The sequence below is a fragment of the Rhinolophus sinicus genome, chromosome 14, assembly GCF_057876585.1.
Source record: "Rhinolophus sinicus isolate RSI-liver-muscle chromosome 14, RSI-T2T, whole genome shotgun sequence".
Taxonomy (NCBI): domain Eukaryota; kingdom Metazoa; phylum Chordata; class Mammalia; order Chiroptera; family Rhinolophidae; genus Rhinolophus; species Rhinolophus sinicus.
The window spans coordinates 174,894,178-174,920,843 of record NC_142514.1 but is presented as its reverse complement, the minus strand read 5'-3'; the positions used below and the strand labels follow the sequence as shown (position 1 = coordinate 174,920,843).

Here is a 26,666-nt window from a genome sequence, read left to right as displayed (position 1 = left end):
TTTTAGGAACAACTTCAGTTATAAGAGACAGCTTTTAACTATAAATCCAATTCATTGAGAAATAAAACTGCCAAGTAGACAAATGAGAAGCAATCAACACATTGCCCTTCCTAAAAGGAGAGCATTGTAGGAAGCTCAAATCGCACCAGCCGACTATGAGCTTCATAGCTCCTTCTCTTCCCCAGAGGCAAGCAGGTTTGAATTTTGTCAAGAGTCTAGAGAGCCTTCTTGCCAGACAATGTACGTATTTGACTTTCTCTTCTTTAGACTTGCAGACCACTGCCCCGACACCAACATTTTATAACTGATAAAATGACGATGTATATTAAGGGTGGAGACCCCCGATGGCAGGGGTTTCAAGGCTACTATTCATCAGCTGCTAGAGGACTAAGCCCAAGTTGGGCTTTTCTGTTACCATTTAGTTCAAGTCAAGGCCGTTTTACCTCTTAGCATTCTAGTCTCTCAGTGATGTCGCAGCAAACTCTTCTGCAAGCTTTCACATTTCTTGTCCCTTTCTGGATCATGTGCTGAATATGTAAGTTCATCACAGCTACTTCTGTTTCCCCGAAAATAAGACTGGGTCTTATATTAATTTTTGCTCCAAAGGATGCTTTAGGGCTTATGCTCAGGGGATGTCATCCTGAAAAATCATGCTAGGCCTTATGTTCCAGTTAGGTCTTATTTTCGGGGAAACAGTTACTACCTTCTTTATTAAATTTTTTGCCCTAGGGACCTAACCCAATTAATATGTATAATCTCAGATATTATATTTACAAAAAATTCCATGTGGTTCCCACCCACATACATTTGATTAATTTTTCTGTCACCTTTCCTAAAATGGTTTAAGTAGGTCAAAAAACATTTATACATCATAATGCTTCCCACAAAAATTGCTCTCTCTTCAAGTTTCAACACCTATTTTCCCCGGACTCACTACTTGTAGCTTTTCTTGTTTAATAACCTCATTTAATCAAGACCTTTCTTCAAGACTTAAGACAATTAACAAAAAACAAAACTGGTTTACTGGGCCTTGAATAATAATTTCAATTTGACAACATTCCTTGCACATCATTTTCATTAATATAAATTCATAACAAATAAGTCTTTGAGGTTCCCAAGTGTTTAGAACATATAGACTTGTACCATGTTAAAATGTTTTAAAACAATTATCTGAAAATATAATGGATAAAATGTGGTATGTACATACAATGGAATACTACTCAGCCTTGAAAAGGAAGGAAAGTCTGACACATACTAGAATATGGATGAATCTTGAGGACATTATGCTAAGTGAAATAAGCCAGTCACAAAGAGACAAATACTGTATGGTTCTACTTCTAAGAGGTACTTACAGAAGTCAAAATCATAGAGACAGAAAGTATAATGGCTGTTGCCAGGAATTGGGGGGAGGAGAAAATGGGGAGTTGTTGTTTAATAAACCCTTTATAGTACTAGAGTTTCAGTTATACAAGATGAAAAGAGCTATGGGGATGCATGGTGGTGACGGCTGCACAGCAATGTGAATGTATGTAATACCACTGAACTGCACACTAAAAATGGTTAAGGTGGTAAACTTTGTTATTTGTATTTTAACACAACAACAACAAGATAACATTAAACGAATTCTCCCATTGCCATGTAATGGCTGTAGATAATCACCAATATCCAAATACTAGACAGAAGAGTCTACAACACTGCTCAAGTGCAAGTAATATAATTAGCTAAGGTTAATTGGATACTAGATAGGCAAGTTCTCTAAATCTTTTACTTACTTTCACATTGAAATGCTAAGTTCAAATGAGAAAAACATGAGTTCTACTTACACAGGCAGATAAAAAACATTTATCTCAACTTCCCAATCCCCAATCAAAAGAACAGAAATACAAAAGCTATAAAGAAACCCAGAAGAGGAAATAACCAAATGAAAGATGTCAATAAAATATTGGGGGGAAAGTGAACAGACTGGCTAAGCATTTTCACTTCTGCTCGTGCCTATAACACTGAAATGACAAGAGAAGGGGTGCTTAAAAAGCATACAAACACAGACAGGAAATGGGCATGGAGAGAGTAACATCAAAGTTCTGGAAGATGGAAAGCAGAAGAAATAGCTAACTGAGCAGAGCAGCACTGATATCCAAGCCACCAGAGGGGGAAACGCTAAACGAAGCAAGTTCCTCTGAAGCACAGAGCCCAAGAAAGGCTAAGGAATTACAGGTACCAAATATCTCAAATGAGGTGGCAGATAGGGCTGGACAGGAGGGTGATCTGAAAGCCCACAGAAGAAACAGACCTCACTCCGGGCCCCACACCCCCTTCCAGAACCCACTCAGGCCAGCACTGCCCTTCCTCCCTAAGTTTAGAAGACTGGACATGCATTAACTGTTCGGAAACATTGAATCAAAAACTTACTGGACTGCAGTTATCAAAGTCTGTATGAGACATTCCCACTCCCACCTCTGGAGCCCCCTGCTTCATTGAGCTTGAAAAACACTGGCAGCCACGTTAGAGGTGTTCGTCAAGTGACTGGTGGTTCTTGGTGATCTCATTCACACTTGAGCATGAGGAACCAAAAAGAAACTCAGGGCATTTTGAGTGAGGCTGGTAAATGGGTGGCGCTCACAGAGGGTCATCAGGAACAAGCTGCCCCCAACCCCCTTCAATTGAAAAAAAACTTCAAGTGTCAGGATACAGAGGTTTTTCCGAGGACACTGAATTTCTCCAGAGGAGCCTCAGATCTCATGCTGGGGCAAGTTTTCCACTCCTTTGGGTAAATACCAAGGAGAGCCATTGCTGGACCACATGGGAAGAGTATGTTTAGTTTTGTCAGAAACCTTCCAACTGTCTCCTCAAGTGGCTGTACATTTGCCACCCCCCGAGCACTGAGCAAGAGTCCCTGTTGCTCCACACCCTCCACCGCATTTGATGGTCAAGGGTTTGGATTTTGGCCACTCTGATAGGTGTGCAGTAGTATCTTGTTGCTATTTTAATTTGTATTTCACTAATGACACATGATGATAAGTATCTTCTCATATGCTTCTTTCCCACTCATAGAGCTTCAATGAGGTACCTGTTAAGGTCTTTGGCCCATTTTTTAATGGGGTTGTTTGTTGTACTATTGTGTTTTAACAGCTCTTTGTTTTAGATACAAGTCTTTATTTCAATTTTTTTAATTAAATATACTGGGGTGACACTGGTTAATAACATTATATATATTTCTGAGGTAGAACTATATAATACAACATCTGTATACTGTGTGCTCACCACCCAAAGTCTAGTCTTTTCCCATCACCATATATTTGACGCCCTTTACCCTCTTCACCCTCCCCCAAGGCCCCTTCCCCTCTGGTAATCACCATTCTGTTGTCTCTATCTATGAGGATAATGGTCTTTTATCAGATGTGTCTTTTGCAAATATTTTTTCTCAGTCTGTGGCTTGTCTTTTAATTCTTTTGATAAACTTCATTTTTTAAAAAAGCAAATTTATATATGGAACTAATTTAATACTGAAGAGATAACATTTCCTTGATTTATTTTCAGGATGAATATTATTAACCAAATTCATTTGTTTTGAGTAACAGCTCCTGGCATATTAACAATATTGTTTTCATATTTATATATAATGCCTGTTTCTATTCACACAAACTACAACATATAACCTCAAAACTATTACAAAGATAATAGGATATTTTGTCTGCAATTTAAAAAACAAGCTTGCTGACAAATGCTCAACACAAACATTATTTTCAAGATCGGTAAGCATTTAAATAACACTTTGTACCAATAAAGTGCTTTTAAATGCATGTTTATCATGCAAGAATATGTAAGTCTGAGGAGCACTGAAATTAAAACTCACAATTTTACATTTGCTTCTCCAGCTAACAGTGGAAGAGCAGAGACAATCTTTTCTCACCATAGACATTTTTTTCTACAGCAAAGATTTTCACATTTCCCCCAACACTGGTTTCAAAGACAGCTGTACTATAAATCGGGGAGAAGGTTAAATACTTCTTTACAGTAGGTTGCAAATTAGTACATGTATAATAACAGAACTATGATAAAACCACTGGGTGAAAGTTTGTTGGCAAATAAGGTATTTACACAATCTTCCCACAGATTACTTATTAATTACAAAGGGAAGTCTGGTAGACACAATCTTAGCAAAGTAACTAAAGAAATATACCAACGAGAGAAAAAATGATATACCCCTCTTGATACGATGTAGTGCGAAGATATATCACTTATGTAGCATTCCTGCTAAACTTGTATAATCTGAATCTAACCATGAAGAAGCAATTGGATGAGCTTAAATTTAAAGACATTTTACAAACTAATGAACTTGTACTCTTCAAAAATGTCAATCTTAAGAAAGAAAAACAAAGGTTGAAGAACTGTTTTAAAATAAAGGCGATTAAAGAAGTATGACAACTAAATGCAATGTTTGATTCTGACTTTAAACAAATGTTGCTATAAAAGATAGTATTGAAACAACCGGCAACATTTGAATACTGACTACATATGATACTAGATAACTATATTACATCAGTGTTAAAGTGCTTGAATTCGATACAATTACACTTGGCCCATGCTCTGTTCTTAAAAGATACAAGTAACTTTTCATCAGTCCAGCAAAAAAAGAAAAAGGAAAAAAGTAAGATCTATATTCTAGATCTTATATTATACAGTATATGATACATAGAGAAAAGTAGAGCAATGTGGCAAACAGTGAATAATGCATGAATCTAGGTGAAGAATACGTGAGAGTTCACTGGAATAGTCTTACAATTTTTGTGCAGATCTGACATTTTTTTAAAAATTGTTTTTAATTAACAAACTCCATTCTCATCAAATGAATGGGTAAAGATAAATAAATAAGGGTGGAGAACTTAACTAATTTTCACCCAGCATACAAGTTTTCCAAATTAGGTCTCCTGGTGGACCTATTTCAAATACAATTTTTCCAATATCTGAATGACTGCTCTGGCCATACTTCCAAGATCCCATCGCAGGATATCCTTGCCTTAGAGTAAATAGGCAAAGAGTTCAACACACTGTGCCATGATAAACATAAGGGGAACACCCAACAAGAAGGTGGACTGATGGGGCCAGCCCGGTGGCTCAGGCGGTTAGAGCTCCATGCTCCTAACTCTGAAGGCTGCCGGTTCGATTCCCACATGGGCCAGTGGGCTCTCAACCGCAAGGTTGCTGGTTCGACTCCTGCAAGGGATGGTGGGCTGTGCCCCCTGCAATTAGCAATGGCAACTGGACCTGGAGCTGAGCTGCACCCTCCACAACTGAGACTGAAAGGACAACTTGAAGCTGAACGGCACCCTCCACAACTAATATTGAAAGGACAACAACTTGACTTGGAAAAAAGTCCTGGAAGTACACACTGTTCTCCAATAAAGTCCTATTCCCCTTCCCCAATTAAAAAAAAAAAAAAAGAAGGTAGACTGAACGGATATTGTCATCCCTCCCACCTACAAGTACATAAAAATGCAGATAAAATATGACAATATAAAGGTTTTGATACACAGCTGAAACAGAAATATTGAGAAATCCCAGGTTCCAGAAAAAAAGGTAAGTGAAAGCCACAGACATGAGAAATGTGATGCCAGGCAGCTGAGGCCTATGGAGAGCAAGGTCAGGTCCTTCTAAAGAACACGAGAATAAGTGTGGGGGTGGGGGGCACGACCTTAATCTTACGGGTAGGTAGAAACCCAGTCCCTGCATAAAACCCCAGAGCCAAGTGCTCCTTGATCACAGAAGCCAGAAGACTCCTACAGAATCAATAAAGAGATTTGCCATCCATCATGACAAAGTTTGGAGATAGGCAAATCATTCTCAAAACTTAAAAAGTGTAAGTCAGTAAAGTACAGAGATATAAGATGCAAAAGTACACTACCTACATGCATGGTAAAGAAACCAAAAGACAAGAAATTAACTTAAAACGTGGTCCAAAACCACTGAAACCCCTAGAAACAGGCAGAAGCATGCCTGAAAGAGCCTGGGGAGATTTCACAGTCTTGCATCAAGAGCATGCTTCCTGGCCACGGTCAACACTTCCTCCTAACTTTTAGTTAGATGAATTCATAATTTAAAAATTTACAGACTGGGGGTGGCCGGTTAGCTGTCCGTTAGAGAGCAGTGCTCTTAACAAGGTTGCCGGTTCGATCCCCACATGGGCCTCTGTGAGCTGCGCCCTCCACAACTAGATTGAAACAATTACTTGACTTGGAGATGATGGGTCCTGGAAAAAGCGTCTCAAAATAAATAAAAGTTTAAAAAATTTTTTTACAGACTGTACATGGAAATAAAACACCAAGAACTCAAAAGAACAAGACAATAGACTACACATCTGAGATACAAGAGTGGGCAAGCTAAGAAGAAAGATGCTTGTGAACTCGTTAAATACATAAAAGAGAGAGTACAACTATTACACATGGGTCTTCTTTTCCTTTTTCTCTAAGTATTTCTTTGTTTTCACAGTCCCGCTCTGCTCTTCCTTTCCCTTTTAATACATAATATACAACACAAATAAATATGCTATTTTTTAATTTATAAAAACAGTGGATTTTTTTCTGTCTCAGAAAACAATTAAATGTAGTTGTAATCTGTATGACTTTAATCTAACTTTAAAAAAATTTTTATTATGAAAGTTTAAAAACATCTCTCAGCTTCAATAATGTGGGATAAAGTCTGCCTTTAGCCTCTGCCAGCAACATACATGATTTCATCCCGAAAGAAAATAATATCCTAGCCCGCAAATTATCTCTACACTTTTTTATATACAATATCTGGCACATAGCAAAATAAACTAGCCATTCACAGAGATAAATCCAAATGACCCAAAGAGGTAAACATAGATAAATAAAGTGGATAAGTATGGTCTGGCCAGATTACTTCGGGAGTCATGAAAGTGAATGAAAGAGACTCTATTAGATTAGTAGGGAGTCAATGTAGATTCTCCTGTAGGTGAAGATTTAGGGACGCCAATTTGAATATAGAGAGGGGGAGATGAAGTAAAGGGACTAGAAGCAGAGAGACTAGTTTGGAAGCTATTTCAGTAATCCCACCATTACTGAATTAATGTGGGATTATTTACACAATGGATTAAGGTGGCATTGTCAAAAAAATGAAGGAAAGGGCAAATAATTTCAAAGAAACAACTGAATAATTGGCAAGAGATTATACAAAAATGGTTCTAGATAATATCTCCAGCCCTTAAAACTGGGAAGTTAACATCAACTGCGGCAAAAATAATTTCTATGTTTTCCAATTTTTAACATAGAGTTTTTTAATGTCTTGGGTTCAGGTTTAAAAAGTTCAATATGATAAATTAGGAACAGTTAACAAGAAAAAATAGTTAAGTAGAAGTTCAAGTGCAAACAGAATAAAACAGTAATTTCCCCACTTTCAGGCATCAGACTTATTATTAAATTATAAATATACTTTTTTTTCCATTTAGCAAGTTCTTTGTAGACAAACGAGAAACAAAATAGAAAAGTTTAAACAATTGAAATCACCTTCCTACCTAAAAGAGTTACAAAGTTTTGAAAATAAAGAAATAAGCAGATATACTCAGTTTTAAAAAAAGAGGAAGACAAAAGAAAGCAGAAGTGGCAATATTTATAATTCCAGGCCAAAAGTGATGAAATTAGATGAAATTAGATTAAAAGGGATACTGAGAAATGATAATCTCTGAAAATATAATGGCCATAAACCTTTATGTATAAGCAATATAGCAATAAAATACATGAAGCAAAAATTCCTAGAGATACTAGGAAAGCTTGATAAAACCAAAACAATACCTGAAGATTCAACGTACCTATTTGACCTATTTGAGAACTCAAGTAGATATATACAAAAATATAGAGGCTCTGAATAATAAAACCAGTCTAATACACATGTAGTGGCATAGGGCAAGTCAGTCGGTCTTTCTGTAGCTCACATTCCTTTTTTGTAAAATGCTGATAAATAATGATACCTACTTCATAGGATTGTGGTGAGGAGTAAATGCGATGGTTTCTGTAAAGAGTACTTGCCACATATGAGATGCTCAATAAAGCTCTTAGTTATACAACTCTACCTTTCACATTCTTCTTTCAGGTTCAAGGGACCCTATAGATTGATCATGCTCTTGACCATAAAAAAAAATGTTTCTAAGATGTTATTGCCCATAATCCAATACATTAGAAATATACAATGAAAGTTAACCGCATACACATTAAGATTTTATTACAAACACTGAAATAAAAACCAAAGTTACAAATTATCTAGAACTTAACAAAATGCAGACTATTTGACAACAAAACAAATACGATACAGCAAAAGGAGAATTCAGAGGAAAATTTATATCCTTAAATGTCTTTGTAATTAAAAAGGACTTAAAAAAGTATTCAGTTTAAGAAACCAGAAAGTAAAATAAAAATAAACCAAAGAAAATGGGAGGTGGGAATTAAGATAAAAGCCATGTTTAATTAACTAGGAACAATTTAAAAACCAGTCCAAAGAATAAGGTCAATATCTAGTTTCTTGAAAATTCCAACAGAAATAGATTAAGGGGCAAAAACACCCTTAAGCTTATTTTTAAAAGAGGACATCTAAATCTCAACAAATATTGCTTAACATAATCTCTCTCCTAATAACCTAATAGCTGTGGGCAATACAGAAAGAATTGTGGAACGGGAAGGAACCTTAAAACTGAAAAGAATATAAAATGATTTTGACTCTGTATTTCTTTCACATTTCTATGAATCAAGTCAAAAGTGAAAGTAGCATTTTCCAAAATAACAATAATACGAAGTTATCACTTCTATAAATAGTTTATTTACCTTTACTTTTACTGTGAAAATATGATTGATGACAGTCTACTGTGTATGTTAATTGAGCTGCTTTTCTAAGTAGTGGTGGTTCACAATCTTATCCTTTTTCTTGTAACCAAGGGCAGATGGGGGCCCCAACAAGGGCAGACAAATTTCCTGTGCCACCTACACTGGCATTTAGAGGATTTCACTAATGAACTAGCCCACATTTACTCTACACTTAAAAACAACTAATTAAATTTAATCTTAAATCCCTTTAAGGATTTAAAATTCTTTTAAAGATTTAAAACTAATTTTATATCCCTTTAAAGATTTAAAATCCTTTTAAGATTTAAAACCCAACCTTAAGAAAAATTTCTTCATTTCCCCCTCGGCAACAAGGATGAGATAACCTCCTTTGCATTATTCCTGGCTACACTGCCTTTACCCTATCAGGGACTACTTACAGTTTTTACTGGTCTCCACAATTGACAGAGGAAGCAAGGACCAGCAACCCCATGCACCCTTTCTTCTATTAAATATGCAGGAAAAAATGATGCCTTATGGAAATTCATCTTACTCAGCTCAACACCTCAAGTTGGAAATTACTTCCAAACCATCCACACCTAAAGTTTAGGTAAGCTTTGTTCAAGAATAAACTTTTAGTCAAGTGTATATACTTTAAGACTCTCAAGTCAAAGTACGAGTCAAAAAGTCTTAAGCAATATGGTAGCTCAAATATTAGCTGAACAGCCTGCATTTCTTCATCAGTGAGTCTCTATACTTTTCTTCCATTCAAAAAAAAACACACCAAAAAACTTAAGTTGAATAATAGAATCATAACAGTGAGAAATTTTTAAATTATACTCTTCATCTCTGAATCTAGCCAGCCCAGTGTTATGCATATAATTATCCATCTCCTCTATAATGAAGTAAAAAGTATTTTAAAAGGAAAGAAATATTTTAAAATGAAGTTTGAGGGATTTCCAGGCATTACTAAGATTAAATAACTTCTCTCCAGATAAAGATTCCGAAATAAATACCTTCTACTCCCACTTGAGCAAAATATAATTGCAGAGTATTGAAAATGCACCTTATTGAGTGGGTGCAATAAATTCTACAATGGGAGCATTTTCTGACTAGTCAAAATTAACCTTGAAAAATCAGTCACATAGTAGGGATGTGGCTCTTTGGAAGTTCGAAAGTTAAATGTCTTGGGCTATTTTTGCATTTATTCTATGGACACCCTGCTCTGAGTCTTGGAGGTCATAAGCGAATACAGTTAGGTGGATGGGGGCAGGAAAGACAATGGAAAACAAGATTTATTGCTCCCCCTTCCATACAGTACAATTCCAGTATGCGTATATGGTAGGACTCCACTGTGTCCCGCTGATTTAGCTTTTAAATAAAATGACATAATTTGGAGTGTTTAGTAGCTGAAGATCTACAGTTTTTGCTTCAATTTTAATAACCACTCTTGAGGAAAAAATACAGTATACAATAAGAAGTGTTAAGTACAGTAATGGAAAACCCAGTGGCTTGCAATTTTTATGAAATGTAAATCTCAAGTTGCTATAGCCTTCTTAATTTTATACCCAAAGGGGTACAATTTGAAAATAGCACATGAATTAACTACATGCCTCTTATTTTGCAGATCAGTATATGTAACGCTTGCTTCAGCACTTATTCATCATCCACTGTGTATTAAAAATATTGTTAACTCAGGATTCCATTCCACAAGCATTTATGACTTCTGCTCAGCTGAAAAATGGAGTTGAAACAAAACAAAAAAATGTGTAATTTAGTTAGAGCCACATTATCTACACACGAAAAGCACACTCACAAAACAACACACAAAAAACCCTTTAATTTAATTTAGTGTAAAGGGACATTCTGTTGTTTTTTTATGATTGCACATCTTCCATTGAATGTGTTCAATAAATTCTACCACCTTAGGAGATGAGTTTGAAACTAAGCATAATGAGAAAATAGGTACTTTATTCCTTTCATATTCATTCATTTATAATCTCTCTCTCTCTCTCTCTCTCTCTCTCTGATGGTGGGATGGCCAGAAGGGGAAGAAACACTGAAAGTGAAAGTGAGATGCTAAGCTGAATTGACCCGGCAAACTGGGAACTAATTGACTGGGAAAGTGAAAACTGACATGAGTTAATGATGAACCCAAGAAGGTGCTTAGCCACTTACCCAGAGATTTATTTAATGAGAATGGATCGCAGGTTTCCACGAGTCGTTCCACTGCCAGTAAGAAGATAGCCGTGAACCTTGGGTCACTTTTTTCACTAGTCAACAGTCACCCTCACCTACACGCGGAGTACATATGTGGCACTCAACAGATCTTGATTGAATGAAAACCTACCTCACTCACGCTTGTACCCAACCCCAGAGTCATGGACCTACAGATTATCTCCAAAAAGCTTTAGGACTTAACCCAAGAACTGAGAAAGTAAAGACGAAAGCTCTGGGGATCTCTGTAAAGACTGGGAACAATTAAGGGCCAAAGGGGCCTACACCAACCCGACTTCCCAAAGCTCATGGGGCTGAACTGCGGCTAGTCGGCTTCAGCTTCCCAAAAGAGGGACCCGACAGGCCGCAGATCCATAGCCTCCCACCCGGGGGCGACGAGAGATGTGGGGGTATTCCCTCTAAAGTTAGTACCTGCGAAGCTGCGACACAGAGAGTGGTTCGGGGCTCTCATTACGAAGGCCGGGGCCTCGGGCCGGCCGGCTGCGCCTCCTGGCTGAGGGTTCCGCGCTCCGGAGCTGCAGTGACAGCACGGGTCGCAGGCAGATACCTCACGCGACAGAAGGCTCGTGGCTCGCAGGCCCTGGGTGTCTCGCTCTCAGGACTGAGCGAGTTGTCGCACTCCGTCGATCGGAGCTCTTCAAGGGTCTCTTCGCAGCTCAAGCGATCACTCCTGCCTTAACCCCAGCAGCCGGTCGCTTCCCGGCGCCGCCATCGTTAGTGTTTGTTTTCATCCGCTTCGGTGTAGGCGGGGGAAGAAGAGGGCTACGGGGGAAATACAGCTGTGTAACCTCAACCGCACTTTCGCTGCACATGAACGTCCTATTTACTCTCTTTCGTCTTCGAGATTCCCACAGAAGTTGATCGCCTTTCTATGTAAGTCTTTCTGACCAATTGTTTAAAGTGTCTTAAAAAGAGAAAGGAGTCAAGAGGGGGGGGTCTTTGAAACAGCGAGAGCGTTTGGGCTGCGTGTGGAATGTGCACCGGCGAACCGCAGGTCGCTGCGGCAGCGGCAGTGAGGACGCGGCGTGGGGCGGACGCTGACGCGGAGGGGGCGGCGCCTATGCTGAGCGCCGTGGCGGTTTGTGTGCGACTCCTGGTTCCGGAGGAGGGCCAGACCCCGCTGGGTGGGTGGGGAGTGCGTTTGGTCACCTGGCAGGCGCCGAGAGGTGGGTGACTGGCCTTACATGACTTTGAGTGGCCCGTGCAATCAGATTTTTGGAATATTTCGTACTCCGTATATAAGGCGCTTGTTAAAAGCGGTGGAGTCACCTCCCAACCCTAGCTCTCCCTGCTTCTTCTTTCGTGCCTTCCTTCCAACCTGTCTGGTGTTCCCTACTTCCTAGCCCTCAGCCTCACTCAGGATTGTTAGAGCACACAATCTGCATCCATCAGGCTGGGTCTTGGGCCGTTTTTTTTGCCCCTCCTCCCTTGTTAGACTGGTTTAAGCCCCCCCACTGTCCGTCCAGTACTTAGGTGGAACTAGCGAGCGTTGGGTAATGAAACCCTCCGTGACTAATCCCTGGGTAGTTTACCACTTATGTCAGCTGCTTCGTGGCCTTTATAGTTAGGAGCAGACCTTTTACCTTGTGAATAATTATGCCGTCATCTCCATTAATCTTTTGCTCTTCCCAATTCAAATGCCATGCGTTAAGTGAGCTATTCTTGAAACCCAAACAAGACTTGTGCAGCCATGCGTTAGTGTAGAAAAACCCAGAATTACAGGTATAGCACCTTTTGCTTGAACAAAATGGAAAATCGAGAAAATGAGCGATTGTAGCCTTTGAATCACTTTAAAGTCTTTGGTATGTTTCTAATGTGTGTGTGTTTTTTTCTGTTTTTTTCTTTTAACCTTTACAGAAAGAAGATTATAAATGCCAGAGCCATGTAACTGATGGTTAACTGTTGAATTCTGACACTTCTTTAAATACCTTCTTGCACCAACATCTTCACTGGAAAGAGTTCAGGAAAATAGCAGAGGGAAGGAGAGAACATTTACATGTACCATGGCTATACCAATAACAGTGCTTGACTGTGACCTCTTGCTATACGGCCGAGGTCACCGGACATTGGACCGTTTTAAGCTGGATGACGTGACTGATGACTACTTGATGTCCATGTATGGTTTTCCTCGACAATTCATTTATTATTTGGTGGAGCTCTTGGGGGCAAGTCTTTCTAGACCTACTCAGAGATCCAGGGCTATTAGCCCAGAGACACAGATCCTTGCAGCACTGGGTTTCTATACCTCAGGTTCCTTCCAGACTCGGATGGGAGATGCAATCGGAATCAGTCAGGCATCTATGAGTCGATGTGTTGCCAATGTCACTGAAGCTCTTGTGGAAAGGGCCTCACAGTTCATTCACTTTCCAGCCGATGATGTCTCCATGCAGGCTCTGAAGGACGAATTCTATGGATTGGCAGGGATGCCAGGGGTACTAGGGGTGGTTGACTGTATCCACGTGGCAATCAAGGCACCGAATGCTGAAGACCTCTCCTACGTGAACCGCAAAGGTCTGCATTCTTTGAACTGCCTGATGGTGTGTGACATCAGAGGGGCACTAATGACCGTGGAGACCAACTGGCCAGGCAGTCTACAGGACTACGCTGTGCTGCAGCAGTCTTCTCTTAGTCGTCATTTTGAAGCCGGAATGCACAAAGATAGCTGGCTGCTTGGTAAGTTTGCAGGTGGAAATGCTTCCTTTGATAGCCATAGAAAAATTACGTAGCAGAGTAGAATGCAATATGGGAGTCCATAGACTTGAGTCTCAGTCCTGTCCTTATTTTTAATGATACCTCAGGTGAAAAGTCTCTGAGCCTTACTTTCTTTAAAATCAGCATTTAAAAGATATGTATTAAAATTTAAAAGCTTCTTGTTTGACCCAGATCTTCCACTTGTAAGAGTTTATCTTGGAAGTACATGTTCATAAATATGAACATTGTGGGTATAAAAATTACATACAAGAATTTGCACGGCAGCAGTGCTTTGTAGTTGCAAACAACAAGAAGAAACCTGCAGACACATTCCCTTTAAATACAGCCCAACTACTTATCTACTTATCAGTGCAGATCTGGTTAAATATAGTACATCCATACAATTAAGCCTTAATTTTTATCATCTGTAAAATGGTGAAAATAATACCTATTGTTAGGAATAAGTAATATATATGAAAGTTCATTATAAAGTATTGTACAAATATAAGATATTTTTGCCATTGGTGATTGTCACTATATCCATATGAAAATGATAGTAGACAGTGTACTTACACAGTTGTTGTAGGAACTCCACAGATCTGCCCAAGTGCCATTGGAAAGCCTGGTGTAGTGATACCCCTATGAGTAGGACAAGAACCCATTCAATATTGAGCAGTGCAAACTGAGGTGACCCTACAGCTGAGGGATTCAGTTAGTTAACAGTGATAAAATTCTTGAGCCTGGCAGTTTAGTTTGTTTGTTTCCCTGCTTGTTTGTTTTAAAGTGCTACTCCTATGAGCAACGAGAGAAGGGTTATCTTATATACGGCTCATGTTAGAGATGAAAACATACATTAAGGATTGGAAGACCTCTCTGAAAACCACTAATCATATCTGCACTGTAGTGTTCATAGCACAGTGTTTAACGTGTAATAGACACTCGGGAATTATGTCTCTTTAATGTGCTTTGTTTCTCTTTCATGTGTTTACTGATTCATAAAAGTGAAACCTCCCCTGTTCCAAGTGGGAAGAGATGACTCTCCCAATGATTGGTTTAGAGCTGCCAGGGTGCCATGTGTAACATTGTGGAACGTAGTGATTTTCTTGAGTTGATGCTTCTGCATACTGTTGGCAGTGTACCACCTTCTTTTTACTCTACTGGACCTTTATCTTAATCCCACCTTGTGCTTCCTTTGAACTTTCAAATTTCATATTACTCACACCAAGAAGTGAAGGAAAGTCTGTTTTGCTAGTGTCTCATTTAGCTACTTCTTCCACAGCTGTGGGAGTACTTGTGGGTTCCAATAGATGTGGGTTCCAAGCTCATTTTTTATGAAGTCACTTTCGTACCCTAACTATAAAGCCAGCTAAAATTTACTGAGCATTTAGAATTTGTCAGGCAATGTTGTAAGCACTTTGCATTGGATTATCGCCTTGATCCTTATAAAAACTCTTAAGGAGTTACATACCAATATTAACCATTTTACAGATGATGAAATTAAGGTACAGAATATTAAGTCGCTGTGTTTAAGTTTTAAAACTAGATCATGTGAGGAGTTACTCTATTTGGTAAATATTCCTTTTTTTAAGGACTTCAAGGCCATGTAGGAATTACTGATTTTCTTTCCCTTCACACCTTGGGACCCCAGATTCAATTGGAATTATGGCTTTAACGTAAATTTTTGAGTTGTTTACAGGACAGTTGAAGATAAGTAAAAACTGACACATTTTTGTATACTTTTCTGGATTCCTTTTTTTTAGGAAGAGTGGAAGAGATGTATATTGCAATATTTAACAAATGTTTCTGAAGGCCAGTTTTGGTACCAGGCTACATGCTAGGCACTGAGGATGGGGAAAGTAGAGCCATGTGGAAACTGATTCCCTTGGTACTATCAATTCTAGCATATACCTGGGGGAAAGCCTCCATGAGCTCTAACAGGAAAACTAGTTTGAAGAACCCTGAACTAGTATAGTGCTTCGCACATTTTCCAGATCAAAAGAGTCATCTGGGGAATTTATTAAAAATGTATATCACTGAGCCCCACTTCAAACTTTGGGAATGAGAATCTTCAAGGAAAGAATCTAGATGTCCATTTTTAATGATGTGTACAAATAGATGAATTTGGGAAACACTGGTGTCTAGAGGATGTGTGGACACAGGGTAATGTAGGGGAAATTGGCAGAATTATGAGGAAAGACAAGATGTTAAAAAAGAGCTAAGATAGCTGATTGTATCTTAACATGTCAGATTTGTGGAATAAATAGTTCTAGATTTACCAAATCTAGGATTAGCTGTTTGATTGTTTGTTTGTTTGTTTGTTTTTAGCCTACTTCACCGTGGGGGTCATCCCTTCACGTCCTCATTCTCAGCTGTCCCTTCAGAGTGCATTACCTAATTGCCCTTCTCTAAATGTGCCTGTTCCTGCGAACAGTTCAGCCTGAGTTCTTATTTCTTCAGCTCTTGGCCTCATCCTTGTTAAGCAGCTTTGGTAAAATCTGCCAGAAAGTCTTGTGGATGACTGAGCTTGTAACCATTGTCATCTGTTTAGCACTTCTGATCCTAATCCCGTCCTGAGTGTCTGCCTTCCATTGGTGTTTGGATTATAATGAGTGGATGACCATAGAGCATTTTATAAAAGGTCTACATGAACTAGTTTGTCCTGTATGTCTCCCCGTTTAAGTCCCATGCTGTTTCTTACAGAAGCGTTTAACAAATATCATTTAGCATCTCTGTACTTTGGCATTCATCTTAAATGTTTATCTGATTCTCTTTTGCAGCATTATACTATTGTTTTAGTGCCTCTGAGTCTGACATTAGCATTAGTGACTGGCTTCTTCCCCTTCCTTTGCTTGACGTATCAAAGGACAGCTGACTATTTTGATCTTCTCATTTGTAAAATGAGTTCAATAATATCTAACCTGGCAGAGTTGGGATTGGATAATAAGAGATAATATTTTTAAATTGCCCTGGTACCTGATAGGTATTCAATGAGTCATAGATATTATTATTTTCATTATTATTTACAACATCAGTTTCTTAGATTCAGTATTTAGTAGGGGTGAGTTCAAGTAAAATATAGGTTGTACTTAGGACAGATAAGAAAAACGTCAGCCAAATTAAAATTTGAAAATCGTGTGAGACTTCTTAGATATTTAGTTGATCCAGTACAGCTAAAACTAAGACAATGTTGTATGTCAGTTATCTCTCAATGAAAACAAAATTTAATTAAAAAACATTTTTTAAAAAATAAAGGTAATCCAGTTCTCAGCAATGTAAGCTCCTGAAAGAAAGGAGTACTGTATGTGTTGGAACAGAGCCTAGCACTCGGAACAGTCCACAACTATTTACCGAAATGGATGGCGGGTCAGGAACACAGCAATTATGCAAGTTGGCACTCCTAGGGCCTGCTTGTCTCAGATTTCTAAGAGATTGTGATTCATTTCATCTGCCAGATGTAGTGAGTCAGGACAATTAAACATTACAGAAACATTGTACTGTTGTGTTAGGACATTGCACCCCAGTTTGTTTGTTTTCTTTTTGTTGTTGTTGTTGTTTAGCATGTCCCAGGATCATTTGATAAGGAAGTCATCTAAGGGAAATGCTGCATGTGTATTATTTTAATTGACTTCTGATTTTATTTTCGTATCGCTATTAACTATTTGCATCATTATATGTATGCTCTCCTTGTTAAGGTGAAATTCTACCAGTTCCTTGGTTACAAAGATAATTGTTCTAGTGCATGTAGTTTCGAGGAAAGCAGAACACCTGAGTTCTGATCTGTACCGCAGATACTGGCACTTGTATCTTATTCTTCTTAACACTGAAATTACTATTTCAGAGTGTGAAATACTCTGGAATCCCTAGGTAGTACTCTCAGACTGACATTTTAATGGTAAAGTTAGAAATTTTCTTCACAAGTGTTTTGAGATCTCATGGCAGAATTCTCTTTTTCTCTCTTGCACTTTCGCTCTTTAGAAATGTTGAAGATTGGCTTGCTATGTGACAGTTTTTACTAACCTTTTGTTAAAGAAAAAAAATCTCTGAATTCAGAAAATCCAGAATTTTATTTCCCCCAGTCCTCCACCTCTTTCCTACATTCTTTCTGACTTGACTTTCTTTAGCTGTCAGCCTTTTTCTCTGTTGGTTTTAACCAAGGATAATTTCCAGCCAAGATTCATGTCTACCTGCTCGTGACTCTGGTATGGTTTCTCTTTACCACAGCATTTCCCTCTTGCTGTTTCTGGTGTGCTTTGCTGCAGAGGCTGTTGCATTTTCTTGTCCATTCCCTGTACATGTTCTTGGCTTTTCCTTTTTTGTTTGTATTCTAGTTATAATCACTTATGATTTCTTTGGGCCTTCCCCACAGGTGATAGTTCCTTCTTTCTCCGAACCTGGCTCATGACCCCCCTTCACATTCCTGAAACTCCAGCCGAATATCGCTATAATATGGCCCATGCTGCAACTCACAGTGTGATTGAGAAGACGTTCCGGACCCTCTGCTCCCGATTCCGCTGCCTGGATGGGTCCAAGGGGGCGCTGCAGTACTCTCCAGAGAAGTCGAGCCACATCGTCTTGGCTTGCTGTGTGCTCCACAACATCTCGCTGGAGCATGGGATGGATGTTTGGTCGTCTCCGCTGACAGGACCCTTGGAACAGCCCCCTGAAGAAGAGTTTGAGCAAATGGAGTCCCTGGACCTAGAGGCCGACCGTATCCGTCAGGAGCTAATGCTCACTCATTTTAGCTGATGCGAAAGGTGAGGAGGAGGGAAACTTTCCCCCTCGTCACTCCCTCATTCAGCATGAGTGCGTGTGTGGACACTTGTCACAAATTGACATTTACTCTGCGTGTTTTAGAAGGGGTGGGGCTATGCTAAAATACCTTGATTCATGTGCAGTTTTATTAGCTAAACCAAAAACCAAGTCAGCAGCTCCCTGCTATGTGAATTCCAGGTTGAGCACCACTCATTTGCAAGCTCACTGGTTGCAGACATTTATGGTTGTGCCACAAAATTAAAGCCAAGGGGACAATGGCATCTAGCCAGAACAGGTGTTTTTTTGTTTTGTTTTGTTTGTTTGTTTGTTTCAATTATCTGGAGGTTTTGAGGGAAATCAATATTTATTTGTCCTGAATATAGGCATAACCTGAGGCAAGTGTAAAAAGTAAATTTAAAAGTTGGAGAATGGTCTTCTGACGTAAGTAAATGACTGCGAATCTGAGTTGGCAGTTTTGTGTTTTTAAGAGGATGTTGGGGACAGTCTGAAAATTCCATCTTTAGTCTCTCTGCAATAATGGGACTGTGACTTGGACCAAGTTCCTAGGGAAAACATCTGGACTCCAATCTCCTATTTCCAACCCCAAGTACGAGTTAGAGGCTACATGGGTTTAGGAACCCAGTCAGCTTAAAGCAGGCAAGTCAAATATAGATGAGATGGCAAGCTCACACTTTACAGGAGATCTAAAGACCCTGATAGATGGAGAGACACAGGAGATTTACCCGGGTTTTCACAGCGCACATCTAAATAGATCACATTTCTTATGATCATGATGTTAGAATGTTTGGCCATTCAGCTTTTAAATTCCTTATACAGAAGGAAGTTTAGGGACTAAAGAGACATATGAAAGTATTAAATGGGAGAAGTAAAAAGAATATCACTTCTTCATTTGAAATGAATTTTGGAGTTAGACCTACTTGAATATCTTGTGTGCACAGGGATGGACAGGATTTCCCAGGAAATAAATAATCCCCTACCATGTCTTGTTCTAAAATTATACTGATATAAAAATACCCTGATTGGGATGATGAAAGTGTAAATTAGGTTCACATATTGGTGCCTTTGCACCAATAAAAAAAGTCTTTCCTGAGAATTGTCTGTCTTGCTCCCAGTTTTTTATCCACTCACCATGTGATACCTCTCAGTTGTCCTCTTGGACCATTTCCTACCTGCCTTTGGCAGTGTGAATCTGGTGATGTTCAAAGTAAAAAAATGAACAGCTGATGCCACAGAAATTTGGAAATAAATTGAGGATGACTCATCCTCAAGATTAAAAACAATTATGGATTATTATCTGCTGTTTATTTCTACTCCAAATGCTGTTTCCCATCATTATCCTACTCTGAAGAGTGGGTCCATTTGGCAGGAGGTTGAGCTTAATATGTACAATGATGTCATTGAGATGGGAGTGGACAAGAAAGAGGTGATTGGAAACTTGAGCGCGATTTATTGTGCAATAGAGGTGCCCTGTCACATATTTTTGTCCTTTGTAAAGTTTAACTTGTGACCCAAGCTTGCTTAGTCTCCTTCATAAGACAATGAGTTGACTCTCACAGTCTTTACAAGTTTCCTAAGATGGATATTTCTCCCTATAATGTTTTGGTTCTGGTATGAGTATTACACGAAGAAGGGGTTACTGTCACCCATGTATCGTAAATGGCAAGTGATCTTGGAAAGTGTCTGGCATTTTAGCCTAAAAACTACATTGAAGAAAAATTGGGGTTTTCACATCTTAACTTCCTGGATGGTGACTTTGAAGCCTGAGTGGAAAGGACAGTCTTGGAGAGATTTCAAAAGCAATTTCAAGTCTATTACTTGCACACCAAAGATAATTTCTAAGTGCCGAACTGGCTGAATAGTGGCTGGCACTTTTTCCCTGGGAGCATTTTATTTTCTAATAATTCTACAGAGTAACTGTTCAAATATATTTTTTTAATCTCTTTTCAACCTGGATTTTTACAGGCCAGGGTTTTTTCAGTTCATAGTTACGCTTTGCCCAAAATGATCTGGGGAAGGGATCAGGCAGGGTCTGTACTGCCGAATTGCCACGAGTTTGCTCGTAGAGGCTTTTTATAAGTGCCCGGGAAGTCTCCTCTTACGGCCCTTACTGTGGATTTATTGTGTATTCCTACAGTTTTGGGCAAGAGTCAAGGATTTTGCCTGTCTTATGTAAGCCTCATCTCCCCATAGATGACCATCTGGCCAGCATAGGAGTTTCCCAGATTTGCCCTCAGATGTTTCAAGACAGGAAAGTCCAAGGATATGTTAAGGGAAAACTGAAATATTGGGTCATCACTGGTTTACCAATTCCAAATTATACAAAAGAGGCACCATAAACATATTCTTAGTTTAAAATGAACTGACCGGAGAGGGAACTGCTTTCCTGACCCTTGGACTATAAAGGTCTGTAGCAAGTTAATTTAGGGACAAAAACAAGGCACGATCTTAATTGGGCTCATACAGTGAAGATGTGTAAGAGGTGGGGAGGGGTAAATTGGAGGCTACACAGGTCATTGACATACTGCGATTGTATCCTTGCCTGGAAGAGTGAACTGAAAACAACTCAAGGACTGAGCTTAGCAGTTGCTTTCCCTGTCAATGGAGGGGAATTTAGCAGGAGGACAAGAAAATAAGAAATCAAGGAGTCTTAACCATGGTGCATGCACATGTCTTCAGGGCCTATATTTTATATTGTTCTCTAGATCCCACTTAGATCTTAAGAAATGGTGAATATAAGAGATCATGGACTCAGAATTAAGTGAGACTTTGTTGGTTGTGGGAATGGCCATGCAGGAAGGAAGGTAAATACCAGCTGAAGGCTGGAGACACCCCAGTTCCCTGGTGCGCACAATTCCCAAGCTTTTTAAAAAAACATAACTACAATCTAAGACTTCCTTTGTGATAATCAAATAGGAGAGATAAGATCTCTGGCTACTGAACACGAGCAAGGGAAGTAGAACTTGAAATCATAAATTCCCAAAAAAAGTGTTTGAAAGCAATCTTCATGTTTGTTCAGCAAAACATTAGGGGTTCTGTCTGTGGAGACTTTCTCTCCCCCTTACGTATGCAGCTTTCTTTAAGGAAAGGCTGGTTTCTTTGTCATTGTAAAGTCTTAAAATATTCATACATTTCAATACCTTGATAAATTCCGCCACTAGAAATGGATCCTATATGACTAATTCCCCCAAAAGAAGAGCCTCCTGGGATCTCTCCTCTGAGTTGCTCCTACATCACCACCCTGCTTCTAACTTCACCATCCAGCCCAAAGTGTGTACATTAGCCCAAAGTGCCATGAGGCCAGGCTACAAAAGAACAGAATAGAATTGGAACAGCAAAACCTACAACTGGCTCATTTTGGCTGCTCAAGGTCTAACTCCTCTTCTTGGACTGCCTTACAGAGGACTCCTGGTACTGCTAGAGTTATCTCATCCTAAGTTCAGGCCTGATTTGTTTCTCAGAGCCCAGATCCAAGATAAGGAACAATCTCTTCTTTCTCCTCCCTTCACCCTTCATCCCAGGCAATGTCCCCAGTTCAATATGTCCCAATCCTCTTTTCCTGATTTAGTCTTTCCAAATTATTTCCACGTGATTTACAGTGGCTGGGTCCATTCTTAGAGTAACTAACTATCCTGGTTTTCCCAGAGCTTTCACAGTTTCAGCACTGAAATTCCTGTGTTGTGGTAAACCCCTATGTCCTCAGCAAATTGGGACAGTTGGTCAACCAACCTACTTCAGGGAAAATATCGTCTTCAAGGTGATGGTTCCCTAGGAGAATCCTCTGAGAATACAACAATCAACATAGTAAATTATTGAGCCTTAACACCAATATGTAGGCATCAGTGGTGCATCCTAGGATGAGCTTTTCTTCTGCTCACCAGGTTCCCTCTTTTCAGGTCTTCCTCCAGTTTGAGGAGATTCCATAATTTTGAGGGTTTCACCTGGTATCTTGTGTTCTACTCTCTGTCAAAATAAACGCCACAAAAACAAACAGCAGTGTACTGTCACATTGAAGCTTAAAGCTACACTTGAAATAGCCTTCTAAAAAAATTAATCTGTGAAGAAAACCAAAAAAGAAAAAAAAGAAGAAAACAAAGGGGAAAAAAAAAGAGAAATTTATCTGTAGAGATGCAACTCTGCCTGCAGGATAAGGCATCTTTTTTATGAGTTCAATGAGAAGCCTCGCCTCAGCTTCTCCAAAATCTCCATTTTCAGATGATGATTTAAGATTTATATTTGCATAACTTTCAGGTGTTTTTCCCAAAATGAAATCTCCAGCTTTTGAAAAACTGAAAATTTCTTGTAGCTTTAAAATTAGTTTCTTTAGCTTTTCTCACTGAAATCAAGGATTCAAAATAATATCGTTATTTGGGTCAAGTTTGAATGAGGGCTGTAGTTCTAGACATTTATGTCGCACAAGACTCTCCAAGAAGGAAACTTCTCTAAAGCACGTATTGTAGAGGTAGAAACTCAGCCCTGGGATGACAGCAAGGGAAAGTCTGTTTATCTCATCTGGCTGCAGCAATGTGTCAGAGACATTTAATTATGACCTAGCATCCATTTGCCTCTGACTTTTGGTGGGTACATGGCTGCCCAGGATGAAGACTAATTCCCAGTTAGGTGTGGCTGTGTGACTAAATTATGGCCAGTGGACTGAATGTAAGTGGAAATGTCCTGTGCTATTTTCAAGATGTGTCCTTATGGCTAGGAGACATGCCTTTCCTCTTTCAGATTCCTCTTTCAGATTGGAATGTTGACATGATGGCTAGAGCTTGAGCAGCTGTCTTGGACCTGAGATGAAAGCTACTTACTGAAGATGTCAAAGCAACATGATAGAAGAAGCCTGGTTCCTGACACTGAACACCTTACCCTAGGCTGTACATCTCTGGATTTCTTCTATATGACAGAGAAATAAACCTCTGCTTTGCTTCCTTCTTTTTATGTGCAATAGGTCCTAATAATAAATAATAAGGTTATAACTGCCCCTTTCCAAGAGCAGAAATGTTTGGAAACAACATACATGTTCTTTTTTAAATAAATTTAATTTATTTTTTTGAGGAGTGCACAGTTTACAGTGGCCCATGCGGGAACCGAACCAGCAACCTTGGTTTTATTAGCACCACGCTCTAACCAAGTGAGCTAATCAGCCACCCCCAACAACATACACATTCAATAATGGGGAGCATGGTCAGTATATCCTCTCCATGGAATATTATGCATTTGTTAAAAATAACAACCATTAAAGGCTTTAATAGGGAAATAATGTAATGCAAAACTATAACACTATTGTATCTCTGCTGAAATTAAACTTTAATAAATTGTGTAGGGTATTTCCAAGGATTACAAGGCAATATGAACAAATTAAAACTTTGGAAGCAGATTATTTTTCACTTTTTTCTTTTTTCTTTTTCCTTTTGTTTTTCTTTGGAAGCAGATTACTAAATTCTTTCTTTAGACTTTCATAAATGTTGCTGCAATGTTCACTCATTTTAAAAGTCCCCTAAAACAGTGGTAGACAACAAAAGTCCAGTGTTTTGTCATCATACTATGGATGCTGGTCTCATCCTGTGTTATATATATGAGTTGTCCCTTAAATATTTTCACAGACTTAAAGGAGATTTAAAAAAAAACCAAAAAACTTTTATTTATTTAAGTGTGTTTTTCCTGGACCCATCAGCTCCAAGTCAAGTAGTTGTTTTAATCTAGTTATGGAGGGCACAGTTCACAGTGGCCCATGAGGTGATCGAACCGGCAAACTTGCTGTTAAGAGCACAGCGTTCTAACCAACTGAATTAACCAGCCGCCCCAAGGAGGAGATTTCTAAAAATTACAATAAATTTCAAATAAAGCTAATGTAAGGATGTGGTCTTTCACTTTGATTAGATTATACACTCTTTCAGGGCTGGGACTGTCTGCTTTTTATACCCTTACTTTCCAAGCCTCTTCCCTTCTTAAGAGAAGGTGGAGTAAAGTATTATTGCTCACATTTAGTAATCCATATTTGTAGTGATCTATGTGATTTATTGAATTGTACCTAGGATGTACATGTTAACCCACATTTGTGCCGAGTATTTCAGTTTGTCTACTAAGAGACCTCAGAAAGAGGCTATTGTGACGATGAACATGTCAACACACTTTGTCAGTTTCTGAACCCAGAGACTTTTGATCATTATTTAAGAAGCGTGTCTATGGTTCTAGGCCTTTGAAAGAAATAAAACAGTACGTATGTTACTTTTTTTCTGCCTTAGGTCAGACCCCGAATTTTCCCAGCTTCTCTTAGCTATGCTTACAAGAGCTAAATTGGAGCTTTAATAGATTTTTCATTATGTGTGATACATATAATCAAATATATAATCAAATTTGTTCAATTGGGATAGTGTTGGGAATCCATAAAGTAGTCGGTGAACTATGTTAAGACAACATGTGTTACTGTGCTAAGACTTGCTGTTCAACACTCTCAAGAAAGTCTCCAATTCTCCAAACAACTTGGCCGGCAACCGACACAGAAAATGGCAGAAACACAGGCTTCTTTACGCCATGGCTTTTGATCTGGGTTTGTTTGTTTATGTCTTGGACAGGAGCCGGACCTTGAGTTGGAGCGGATATGTTTTTCGGCGTTCGACTGTACTTCCTTGAACGATTGCGCGGGCGCTCCTTCTTTGATGTCTGGGACGTTCGTGTATTCGGTGATCTCTTGCGCCGTCTTCTCGCTTGATGTCTCCTGAGCAGCAGCGGCGGCGGCGGCGGCGGCGGCGGCGCCGGGTCGAAGGCTGACTTATCCGCGAGGCCCTGCGCTCGGGCTGCTTTCTCCCGCTGGTCTGTAGAGCAGACCCCTGCTTCCTTCCTGGCTCTTCTTCCTCTCTGTGGTTCAGGCCACCCGCTGGGCTGCAAGCCGAGCCCCCGCCCGCCTTTCAGGTAGGCCCGGGAGGAGCCTGGGAGGCCGGGCCCGGCATCCTTCCGCCGCCGGGTTGAGAAGACCTTGGCGCCGGCGGGTGGGCGGGCGGGTCGGCTGCGGAGACGCGGCCAGAGGAGGAGCTACCCGGCAGCGTTCGGGGGCGCGGTCGGAGAGGCGGCGGGGAACTGAGGGAGAAGCCGGAAGGAGGGAGAGGTGCTGAGGCTGTCCGGTGTGTTGCGGTAGGGAGGGGACTTGGGGTCTCAGGCGGGTGTTGGCACCCCCTGTGTGGGGGAAGATCGCTTTCCAGGAACGGATAGAGCTTGGCGCGCATTGACCCTCCTGCCTTTCTCCTCTCCCTCAAGGCTCCCTGTCAGGACTCTAGCACTGAGGACCCCCTCTGAGATCGGCCTTTGAAGGGACCCTTGAGTAGGTGGAGGCTAATGGAACCAGCCCCTCTGGCTTCTCTGAGCGAAATGTCATGGTCTTGCCTTTTTTGGGTAGGGAAACTGAGGCTGAAGTCTGGGACGTGACTTTCCCCATATCCCCGACAGATCTTTAAATGCACCCTAAGTCATTTTTTGCATTTACGAGTTCACTACCCCTCCCCCCCCATTTTACCAGTCACTTTATGCACATAGTGATTTCTCGTTTAATTGTCTGTGATCCTGCCTCCCTAGGAATATAGCTTTTGTCACTGGAGGCTTCAGAAGTAAAGGGGCCATGCGATGTTTTGGCGGTTTTGCTTTCCAAAGTCTGGATTATTTTCACGAGAGGAGCAATGACAATTTCTTTCTGTTTCTTGATAGAAAATTTTGTTTGCTGTCCAGTTTGCTTTCTGGTTGATATTTATTTCTTCTCCTTCCTTTCAGCCTGTTTCTCAGTGGACATCTTTCAACTAAGAAAAAGATGTTAAGAGGTTAATGTCCAGCAGAGGATGGTCAGCGTTTTGAAGTCAGACATTTGTCCTGAGAGAGTTTGCTTTCTAGGAACAATCCAAAGGAAACCCAAAGAGCCTTTTTCTGAACAGTTTTATTATTTTTGATTAGTGGTTTAGTTACTGCATATACTAAAGTTACTGCATATAGTACTAGAGTAGGAATCATTCAAATATTGAGATATTTAAATTGAAAGTTAACATTCTGGGAACTCCATCATGTTTTCCTTTTGTCTCCAAACTTGGAAACTTTGGGGACTAAGTGTTCTTACTCGTTTTATTTTCATTGGATTCAGTGTCATGATCCTAA

At 39.7% G+C, this 26,666-nt stretch overlaps 3 protein-coding genes across 21 annotated transcripts in view; 2 read left to right on the top strand and 1 right to left on the bottom strand.

Annotated features, from left to right (window-relative positions):
* The window catches only part of ATG13 (autophagy related 13), a 39,158-nt gene extending 27,345 nt beyond the window's left edge, over window positions 1-11,813 (bottom strand). For 2 of the 12 annotated variants that reach the window (XM_019743603.3, XM_019743607.3), the window contains exon 1: window positions 11,478-11,794. The gene's annotated coding sequence lies outside the window, so the exon portion shown is untranslated. Of the gene's footprint in view, window positions 1-10,441; window positions 10,563-11,006; window positions 11,123-11,477 lie in introns of all 12 variants that reach the window. The other 10 variants (XM_019743617.3, XM_019743605.3, XM_019743604.3 and 7 more) reach the window with 10 other exon arrangements.
* Window positions 11,814-12,101: 288 nt separating this feature from the next.
* HARBI1 (harbinger transposase derived 1) lies at window positions 12,102-25,233 on the top strand. 4 transcript variants are annotated; one of them, XM_019743643.3, is made up of 4 exons: window positions 12,102-12,232; window positions 12,924-13,739; window positions 18,124-18,511; window positions 23,259-23,578. In XM_019743643.3, the coding sequence occupies exons 2-3, from the start codon at window positions 13,070-13,072 to the stop codon at window positions 18,501-18,503; spliced, it is 1,050 nt and encodes a 349-aa protein (XP_019599202.1). In that variant the 5' UTR covers window positions 12,102-12,232; window positions 12,924-13,069; the 3' UTR covers window positions 18,504-18,511; window positions 23,259-23,578. The 4 variants fall into 4 exon arrangements, with proteins under 4 accessions (XP_019599202.1, XP_019599201.1, XP_074192417.1 ...); XM_019743642.3 differs by lacking the exon at window positions 23,259-23,578 and having other exon boundaries at window positions 18,124-19,810; XM_074336316.2 differs by lacking the exons at window positions 12,102-12,232; window positions 23,259-23,578 and adding an exon at window positions 12,606-12,788 and having other exon boundaries at window positions 18,124-18,974.
* AMBRA1 (autophagy and beclin 1 regulator 1) overlaps window positions 25,213-26,666 on the top strand; it is a 156,158-nt gene continuing 154,704 nt past the window's right edge. The window contains exon 1 of one of the 5 annotated variants that reach the window (XM_019743637.3): window positions 25,213-25,442. The gene's annotated coding sequence lies outside the window, so the exon portion shown is untranslated. The remainder of the gene's footprint in view (window positions 25,443-26,666) is intronic. The other 4 variants (XM_074336308.2, XM_074336309.2, XM_019743638.3 and 1 more) reach the window with 4 other exon arrangements.

Bases quoted from the DNA above. Each gene is read 5' to 3' on its own strand.
- HARBI1 (XM_074336315.2), top strand. From the start codon at position 13,070: ATGGCTATACCAATAACAGTGCTTGACTGTGACCTCTTGCTATACGGC. The intron at 13,740-18,123 runs GTAAGTTTGCAG...CCTTCCCCACAG, and splicing joins CAAAGATAGCTGGCTGCTTG to GTGATAGTTCCTTCTTTCTC.